At 37.4% G+C, this 9,975-nt stretch overlaps 1 protein-coding gene across 4 annotated transcripts in view; it reads left to right on the top strand.

Moving 5' to 3' along the window:
- HMGCS1 (3-hydroxy-3-methylglutaryl-CoA synthase 1) overlaps window positions 1–9,958 on the top strand; it is a 13,857-nt gene extending 3,899 nt beyond the window's left edge. The window contains exons 2-12 of one of the 4 annotated variants that reach the window (XM_085326395.1): window positions 679–767; window positions 1,548–2,005; window positions 2,382–2,507; window positions 3,009–3,173; window positions 3,867–4,035; window positions 4,162–4,332; window positions 5,029–5,135; window positions 5,469–5,594; window positions 5,891–6,054; window positions 6,443–6,549; window positions 8,293–9,958. In XM_085326395.1, the coding sequence (XP_085182521.1) occupies window positions 1,558–2,005; window positions 2,382–2,507; window positions 3,009–3,173; window positions 3,867–4,035; window positions 4,162–4,332; window positions 5,029–5,135; window positions 5,469–5,594; window positions 5,891–6,054; window positions 6,443–6,535 (1,569 nt within the window). In that variant the 5' untranslated portion in view covers window positions 679–767; window positions 1,548–1,557 and the 3' untranslated portion in view covers window positions 6,536–6,549; window positions 8,293–9,958. Of the gene's footprint in view, window positions 1–325; window positions 580–678; window positions 768–1,547; window positions 2,006–2,381; window positions 2,508–3,008; window positions 3,174–3,866; window positions 4,036–4,161; window positions 4,333–5,028; window positions 5,136–5,468; window positions 5,595–5,890; window positions 6,055–6,442 lie in introns of those variants that run through there. The other 3 variants (XM_085326392.1, XM_085326391.1, XM_085326394.1) reach the window with 3 other exon arrangements.
- The last annotated feature ends 17 nt before the right edge of the window (window positions 9,959–9,975 follow it).

The raw sequence follows: 9,975 nt of genomic DNA, 5'->3' as shown, positions 1-9,975 counted from the left end.
CCGGCTCCAGGAGCCGCACCGGCGCGTAGCCCGCCGTTCCGCCGGCCTGGGCGGAGTGGGCGAGCGCCGGGCCGCTGCCGCGGGGCGCGGCGCCTCCCCACCTGCAGGGCCGGAGTGCCGGCAGCCGCGCCGGGGGCCTCGGGAGGTGTGCGCGGCTGCGGTTGTTCCGCGGGCACGCGTTTCGAAACGGGAGAGACTGTTAGCTGTGGTTCCATCTTTGATCTTGAACTCGCAGTGGGTTTTTTTTCTTTTTTTTGAGCGTCGTTTTTTTTCATTTGACTAGATAAAATAGCGTGAGAGTTTAACAGGAGTCATGAATATCTTAAAATCTGTTTTCTTTCTCGAAATCTTGTGTTAATAGATTGCATGCGTTGTTGTTTTGAAGCACTTCAGAAAGCAGTTTTAAGCGGACTTTAACACGAATTTATACATTTTAATACAAATAAGTATAGAATGAAATGGGTTGTTTTAGGTACATCATAGGTGTGTTTGAAACGTTCTTAAAAGCAGTCAGAGTATATGCAAGCCGTGCACTCTTGCTTTAAGTCTCGTTTAGGACTTTCATTTTCAGTTTTACAGGTAACAGAAGGCATTTTTAATGTTTTCCTGGCGTTTGTATTAATATGTATCATGTGAAGTCATCATTTCTGGTTAGAAAGGCTTTATTCCTTTATGCAGCTCATCGTGATCTTATAGAAGAAGCTGGATAAGGTCAATTTGACAGTACTTATAGCTGGGCACAAAAGAGACGATTGTTCCTTAAGGATGTAAGTAAGAGTGTAGGAAAAATTGTGCTTATCTGCTTAATATGGGTAGGGTAATAGAATATAGTGCATTTTAGGTATAGTACTAGCAGAGTAAGAGGGTTAAAGGAAGAATCCCTGTGTGTTTTCCTTATCCTGTGAAATACTCCTCCAGGTCTAGTGTTCAGGAATGTTAAAACAGATTATGTGGCGGGGGGGACAAAACCTGCCATCTTTGTTGCAAGTATAAGCAAAGCAGAGCAGCTTGGATCATTTAATTTTAAAATAAAAACAAAATTAAAGGCTGTTTTAGGGGGGAATTTCCTGGAAAGATACATTGTAAACTTAATTTCTCAATTAGTCACATTTTAAAAAAAATCCAGTGTTTTTAGCTTAGTTGTTTAAAACCTGAGGCCTAATACAACTCTTAGAAGCAGAAGTAGAAAAATGAACATTCAGACTCGTTTCTTGAACACTTAACATTTGTTAATTGTCCATTTTGCTTCAGTGAAATATCCTGGGCTTAAGCTATATCCCTAAATCTGAAATTGTATTTTCAGTTAAAAGAACTTCTTAGTATAAAACTTTAGTAAATTTCTGAAGATGTTTACTGTATGCTTAGACCAAAATCTCCCAAGAGGCAAAGGCTTAGCTTTTGCGAGTGAAACTAAAATAGCTGAAACTTAACCTTTTCTGTAAACTATAGAAAATTGTAGTATATTTGAAATAGGTTGCTAAAAATGGATGTGAATAGGTCAACTGTTTTTATAGTTTGTGTGTTGCTTTTTTTTTTTTTTTTTTAAGATCTACCACGATGCCTGGGTCTCTTCCAGTGAATGCTGAATCCTGTTGGCCAAAAGATGTGGGAATTGTTGCACTGGAAATATATTTTCCTTCTCAATATGTTGACCAGACAGAGCTGGAGAAGTATGATGGTGTGGATGCTGGCAAATACACCATTGGTTTAGGCCAGTCAAAGATGGGATTCTGCTCTGACCGGGAGGATATCAATTCTCTCTGTTTGACTGTGGTTCAGAAGCTCATGGAGAGGAACAGTCTTTCCTATGACTGTATTGGGAGATTAGAAGTTGGAACGGAGACAATAATTGATAAATCAAAATCAGTAAAGACTGTCTTGATGCAACTCTTTGAAGAATCTGGTAATACAGATGTAGAAGGAATTGACACTACAAATGCATGCTATGGAGGCACTGCTGCTCTTTTTAATGCTGTTAACTGGATTGAGTCCAGTTCTTGGGATGGTAAGTTTAGGGTATGTTGTTGAAAGGTTATGTCATTCTCTGTTGTTGATGAATCAGTGTTGTGTTTARCTATATAAAACCTAAAGGGTAAAATAGTGCACTCTTGAGAAGATGKCATCTTATGTGCTCTGGACATTGGCCACTAGTCCAGTTATGTGTAAAAAGTAATGACACAGATAAACATCGCTGGGCTTTCCTTGTAAATTTTGGTGATTGCCAGTAAAAACATGAAATGGGGTGAATAAGTGAAGATTGAAGAGTCCCTTAATCCTGCAGTCATCTCTTCTGTAAACAGAGGTCTAAAAATYGCTTCTGGATATTAAAATCCAGTAGATCTTGACTCCTTCTCATGGCTGTTTCTGTGTGTTCTTTGCAGGACGTTATGCACTTGTTGTTGCTGGAGACATAGCTGTGTATGCCACTGGAAATGCCAGACCAACAGGTGGAGCTGGTGCTGTTGCTATGCTAGTTGGTCCAAATGCACCTTTAATTTTTGAGAGAGGTTAGTTCTATGAGAAAATAGACTATTCACCTAGACAGTTGTATCTCTTAGAAAGCCTGTCCTCTGTTTTTGTGGGTTGCTGGAGGGCTAGATTAACTCCCACTCCTGTCAGAAATCTAGTTTACCTCTTCATGCTGTGGGCTAACTTGTGCAAGTCCCATTAGAGGAGACAACAAGGCTCAATTAGAGATGCTTCTGTCTGTTWTTGCCTTGGGGATTCTCCAATAAAATTGACAAAGAAGGGACTGGAGCTGAATAACAAAGTGCTCTGCTTAGAAGAAGAAATGATGAAAATGATTTGTTACTTGTGTTTGTCATGCTCATTCCTACTGCACTTGAGTACAAGGGAATCAAGAACTGTGTGAGAAAGAAGGGGCTGTAAGTGCTATTAAAACCAGCTTGGCAGGGGCCAATTACTTGTCCTTCACATGTGTCACCTGATGTTTAAAGCTGCTCAAAGTAGCTGAATAAAGTAATTTTTGTCAATTTCTCTTAAACCAGGATTACGTGGAACCCACATGCAGCATGCTTATGACTTCTATAAACCAGACATGGTGTCTGAATATCCTGTAGTTGATGGCAAATTATCCATACAGTGCTACCTCAGTGCATTAGATCGCTGCTATACTGTCTATCGCAACAAAATCCATGCCCAGTGGCAAAAGGGTATGTAGCCTCACATTATGACATTACAAAATCTGGCAAATACTGGAGTGCATAATTATACCGACATATATTCTAAAGTTTTGGCATCTAATTCAAAGGCTAGTTTATGCTCCATTTCTTTGTGTGTTTTGAGGTGGTTGAAATCTTTCTCTCTCRCATATGAAATGTCTTACTTCTGTACTGGTATGACTGAATACATTATCTTTAGTAAGGATTAGCCTCTGCAGGCTTTTGGTAGTTTTGTAATATGCAATATCTTGCTTACAATTACATTCCTTCTCCCTCTCCCCCAAGATTCTTAAGATACTGAGGTTAATATTTAAATGCTGTATAACAGTATTGATGTTTACCCCCATATATTTAATAATTGTTTCATCCTTACGAAGAAGCATAGGTGTGAAGATTGCACGAAGTAGCTTATTATTCCAAAAYACTGAGTAGAAGTACTGAGATCTTGTCATGCTTTTAGCTTTTCCTGCAAGAAGGGCATTGTTAGTTGGTACGCAAGATCAGTAAGAATTTTTTTTTTTTTTAAAAAAAAGAAGCAGTGACAGTATTTTAAATGAACTTGGCAGCAACAGTTAATCTTGTGGTTATCTTTTGAATGCTGACATGTCAAAATTTCCCGTTTTATTGTAATAATTAAAGCAAATACTAGTAGTAAGTTGTAACACAATATTCTGCCACTTACAGAGGGGACAGACAGACGTTTTACTTTGAATGACTTTGGATTCATGATCTTTCATTCTCCCTACTGTAAACTGGTACAGAAATCTGTGGCCAGACTATTGCTGAATGACTTTCTCAGTGACCAGAACCCAGAAACAGCAAATGGTGTTTTCAGTGGTCTGGAAGCTTTCAGGTGAGAATAGTTGCTATTGTCCTTATTCAGCCAGTCTTAGTTTGTTAAACATCCAAGATGATTTTCCTTTCTGCTATTTTAGTAACTGCTTTTAAATGCTTTTTCTTTTTTCTTTTTTTTCCATAGGGATGTTAAACTGGAAGATACCTATTTTGACAGAGATGTGGAAAAAGCTTTTATGAAAGCTAGTGCTGAGCTCTTCAATCAGAAAACCAAAGCTTCGTTGCTCGTATCCAATCAGAATGGAAATATGTATACCCCTTCAGTCTATGGTTGCCTTGCTTCCCTTCTAGCCCAGTAAGCATAAAATCGGGAAAAGAAAGTAACAGCTTTTTGTATGTAAGCATATAAAATAGTTTTGTTTCAGACAGCATTCTGTAAAAGCACCACCTAGGAAACCTTTTACTACAAGATTACCTTGAACAGCAAGACTAAAACTAGAAAATTATTCTGCATACATAATCAGCTCAAATGAAAAGCAAACTCAAAACTTCTCTGCCAGAAGCTGACCCTAAAGAATGCTTCTTGCCTTCTAAAGTAGGATCTTTTTTATGTAGGGTGGTGATTTTTTCCTAGCCTGAAAAAAAAATTAAAAAAATTTTAAGTAGAATTGGAATACCTTCTCTATTCTGCTATAATAAGCATAGCCAAATGAAATCAATATTTGCTTAACACACTGTTGTATTTTGTGCAATTACTTGAGGCTTTCACAAAAGTCCTTTTAAATAGAACCACTCTTCCTGGGTCATTTTTTCCTTGTTGTGGCCTTGCATTCTAGGATGTGATATTTCATTTAAGGCTTTAGGTAATTTAAGAATGAGAATTAGCTACCTTCTGGATAATCRTATTCTGGGCAGTAATGTACTCTCTTTTGCTTAGTCATCCTTGAAAATAATTGCATAGCAGCAGTGTTTGAAATCATGTTTTAGAAAAATCATCATCTATGTACCTAGGCTTATTTCTCACTGTAAACAGCTGCTGTTTGATTTGCAGATACTCTCCAGAGCAGCTTGCAGGACAGAGAATTAGCGTGTTCTCCTATGGCTCTGGTTTTGCTGCTACGCTGTATTCCATCAAAGTTACACAGGATGCCACTCCTGGTGAGTGAAGGGAAGACTGACTAACTCCCTTGGATAGCTCACTTAAAAATGCTTTGTTACAGTAACCAGCAGCATAAGTAGACCTGTAGAACAATGGCTAATGGTAATAACAGTAAACTAACGATGCTTCAGGGAATACTCTCCCTGGGCAAATAGATAACATGTAGTGTTCTTCAAATGCTAAGTGTTTTGCTTGTGTAATCTGGAATATTTTTAATTCATTGAAATTTAGCTTCTACAGTGCAAAATATTTTGAATGGGTTTGAAATGCTAACATGCTAGTTTGTATCTCTCAGCACTGGTGCTGCCTTACATGACAGCTTTTTATTGTAGGGTCTTCCCTGGACAAAATAACTGCAAGCCTTTCTGATCTTAAAACAAGACTTGACTCAAGAAAATGTATTGCACCTGATGTCTTTGCTGAGAACATGAAGATTAGACAGGAAACACATCATTTGGGTAAAAATTGCTTAAGCATAAATCATCCCTCTTCCTACAGCAAAATCTATATGGCTTAATTCACCTGAATTTAATTAAATGATGAGGGCGTRGAATGAAAGGACGGTCCAACTCTTTCTGTATAGCTTGTAAAGTGCTTTTCTATAGTTTGTATTTATTGGACCAATGTAGTTGAAATTAAAATGCAGACTTGGTTTTTCTGTCTTACTACTTCCAAACTGCACTGTATAAATGTCTGTCTTATATAAAACTGTCACCAGGAACTGACTAACAGTATCTCACTGGCTTCCTTACAGCCAACTATATTCCACAGTGTTCAGCAGAAGATCTCTTTGAGGGAACGTGGTATCTTGTGCGTGTGGATGAAAAACACAGAAGAACTTATGCAAGGCGCCCACTGATGGGTGATGGACCTCTGGAGGCAGGAGTTGAAGTTGTCCACCCAGGCATTGTTCATGAGGTGAACACTCTGCACTCTTTAGAAGTTGGAGTTAAATAGTGGAACAGYGTATGTGCATGTATTAGCATGTGGATGTATGTCAAAAAAGGAAGAGGTCTGAGAACATACTTCAAAAACTTTTTGTTAAAATATGTAATGTACAAGCCAGAGGTAAAATACTGAACATGGAGTTTTTAAAAGTACATATAACAAGAATGAAACTGCACAAGTAACTGACTGCTTTCACATAATTAGTTTGCATGAAACCTGAGTGATTTGGATGACTTAAGACCRAGCTGTCCAATGTTGCATGAATGCTTTCTGAGAGTTGGAGTAGCCATGAAGTAAGAGTGTATGGGAAATAGAAAACTGTATTTAATGTTTTTTTTTTTTTTTCCCTTTCTCTTAGCACATCCCAAGCCCTGCTAAGAAAGTGCCAAGAATGCCTGCAACAACAGAATCGGAAGGTGTTACTGTTGCCATTTCCAATGGGGAGCATTAAGATACCTCTGTGAGGTGGGGAATGAAAAAAGGTGTGAGGGTAGGGTGAGAGAGAAAAAGAATTAAAATAGTATGAAGTTCCACTATACAGTAATGATTAATTGGAGCATGGAAAAACTGTTTAAACTCCTTGAAAAATATTCATTTTAATGTAGTGTGATATTTATAGTGTTTTCAGAACACTAAAATTAATATACTGGAGATGGAGGGACTTGCCAGGGTCTTTGTGGATTCCTTAGTGTATCTGATTTTTTTTTTTTTTTTAATTGATGAGTCGTAGCTGTGTTCTATTACARGATCTTTTTATGTAGAAAAAGGCAGGGGCCTTTTCCGTGTAAAATGACTTGAAACTTAAAACTGTTAACAACTTGTGTTCAAAAGTGTATGGCAAAACAGTCTAAGCTTTTAATGTTTAATGTTAGGGTTTTCAGTGCCTTAACAGTAAGCAGTCCATCTTCTGAATACTGCATTTCTCTTCCCCTTTATCACCTTCCTTTCTCCCAATACACCTCCCACCTGCCTCATTGCTTTGGAAAAGGTGTAGAACTGGGTAGCATTGATTAATGGAATAGGATCTCTCACCCCTATCAAAATGACTGGATTAAGAACAGCTAGACTAGCTAGACTGACAGATTTTTCTTTTTCTGTAATTCTGTAACTGACTGTGTTAGTTACTGTGTAATTCTTCCTCATATTGTGTGTTTTATACCTTCAGTATAAATCATAGCAGTATGGAAGGAAAGAGGAATGACATGAGAGGCAGTTACTTTTTTCTTCTAGAGAACAAAAAGGTGTATTTCTTAGTTTTATTGGTTTGGCGCTTTTCAAGATTATTTAACTGTAACAGAAGAATAAGTATTTAAGACAGGTTAATTTTTAAATCAAACTTCTAGGTTTTAATTGGCAAACTAAGAAGGGAGGAAGATCAGTTTGTCTGGAACTCTTGCCTCTCATTATTCTTTATATATACATTTCTAAGAGACTATTTCTAACTCTGAATTTGGCTTCATACTATGAAGTATTAGTAATGTTGTAGTAGGTAGGTAGATAAGTGTAGGATTCTTCTTTTTTTTTTTTTTTTCCCAACATGCAAAGTAAAAGCTAGCCATTTTACAAGTGGTACATGTATAATGCTAATGGGGAATCCATTCTGGTAGATATTTGAAGCCCAGATTGGAAATGAACTATGATGTGAGCCTTGTAAGCTTGTAATATATATTTAAATTGAGTTAATGTACAGAACAAAGTCTTGCTGCGTTTTATTTCTTTGTCTAATTCTACAAAGCTACATTACCTAATATAAAGTAGCAAAAGAAATGATTTGTCTGTTAAATTACTTTTTTTTTTTTTTTTGGTGTAATGAAGTGTTTGTATGATCACTAGGATTTGATAACTTTTGCTGGATTTGTACAGTCAAGCTTTGGTAAAATAATTGTTTATGAATTGCTAGGTACTAATCTGTTCTGCTGAAAATGATGGAAMAATGATGCATGAAGATAGTGTTGCGAGTATTGGGGTTTAGGTGCTCTTGTGAAACTTACTTATTTTGGCACCAGGAAAAAAAGATTGCCATGGAACAAAGTCCATTGCTGGCAGTGGACAAGACAAGGATTGAGCTGCTGGCACAAAAAATTAAACTACAGGGACCTCACTGTTTGTGAGGCTGATCCTTTAATAAAATAAAGTTTGAGATATTTGAAACCTGTTGGAGTAGTGCTGACTTGTTGGGATTTCAGGATGTATTTTTCTCTTCAACAGGAAAGAAAGAGGAAAACTGTCCCTGGGAAAACTCAAAGTTATAGGTTCACAAGTTGTGTGGACCTCCTGGATTCTATTACCCCCCTTCTTAATACCATTCCATTACAAAAGTGGAAAGGGTTGCTCAGGCTGGTGGAAGACTGTTTCAGGGCTATGGATCAAGGTATATTAAATGCTTTGGATAGAAACTGCTTATGGAGAGGAAGAATTAATTCCTAGCRTATGAAATACAATTCATCTTACTACTGCCTTGTGAAGATGGTATTTTTTTATCCCCCTTTCACAACTGTTGTGAAAGTGATTTGTTTCTTGCTAAAGCATGAAAGAAATGCTTACCTGAGCCTGAGTTTGCCCAGTTGCCCACTGGTGACTTCTCAGAGTCATTCTGCTGCTCATTTACATTAATTTGTTCCTTTGAAAATTAACTGATACCTGTTACTGCGGCTGATGAGATACAGCAAACCTGCCTTTAAATTTGAAAGCACCAGCTTGAACATCACTAAACCTTATGTAAGTAAGTTTACTTGCCTTAAATAAAACCACCTAGGCTCTACCTCTTAGCTTAGGTATTTCATCTGTGCCTGTTCAGAGAATACCTACTGCATCTTTCCACCATTTGCATTTAAGTCAATGGTGCTGCATATTAAAATAGAAAATACCTTATCAAAGCTGAAGGTAGGAATGCCTGCGTTTTGGTGAAGTTCAGAACACTTGGTGTAAATTGTCAGGCTCTCCAAGATTTAACTTGTCATGGTGACAAGTATCAAAATCAGCTTTGTGCCAGCCCCTGTTGCCAATTATGCCAGAAGTTAGTAGAAACACCTTTAATATTCAGTTTATAAGCATATGTCTTTACCAGTTGCATTCAACTTACTGATACCTAATGCTAAAAGCAGGATCTTAAAGCCAGATGAATTTTAGCATACAGTTAATATCCAGTATTTTTTTCTGTTGGGAGTGCAACTGGTTTCCAAGCAGTTCTCAGACTATAACCATCTTAAAAATAATTAAAATAGCCAGAAGGTTGGTAGATGGTAGCCCAGCTGATTRTGGAGTAGGGATTACAACCATACATGCAAGGTTAAAGCAGCGTATCTAAATTTGACTAGGCAGCCTTTCTGAATTGTGTAAAAATCAGGAAGCATCATCCAGCTAATTCTGTGTTTGACAGACAGCATTATAGTTTCTTTAAATGAAAGTTTAAAAAAACAAAACTCTAGTATACAATTCAAACAAAGCTTTTATGAAAAAAAATTRTTTAGCATGTGGTCTCTTTTTTTGCTTAAACATATTTCTCTGCAAAAACTGTTCTGAATTGTGGTTGTCAAGTTGTGTCACGCTAAGGTAAAACTTTCAAGAAGTTAACTGTTATTACGCCTGTACTGAGGTATCACCCAAGAGCGCTAAGTGCAATACTATTTGATCATTATTAAAAGATCGGCTCCAGTAAYGAACGCTTACCTGTTCTACTTACTCGAGTACTTCTTGTGTTGTCTGTGCCAGGTCTCTGGAGCAGGGGATGAGCGTAAGTCTGTTAGAGCCCTACATTTGAGCCGCTTCAGTGTGAATTAAAAATACAGAGGAGATAAGGCATTTTGGGTTTATTTAAAAATTACAAAAATGTAACACCAAAACTTGTGAAAAATGAATAAAACCCTTTGTTAAACATGCTGAGTATGAAGC

This window comes from Rhea americana, unplaced genomic scaffold, assembly GCF_003343005.1.
Source record: "Rhea americana isolate MKP2758 unplaced genomic scaffold, rheAme1 scaffold_13, whole genome shotgun sequence".
NCBI classification, from domain to species: domain Eukaryota; kingdom Metazoa; phylum Chordata; class Aves; order Rheiformes; family Rheidae; genus Rhea; species Rhea americana.
Note: the sequence above shows the minus strand (reverse complement) of the source record. Positions and strands in the feature narration are given on the sequence as shown.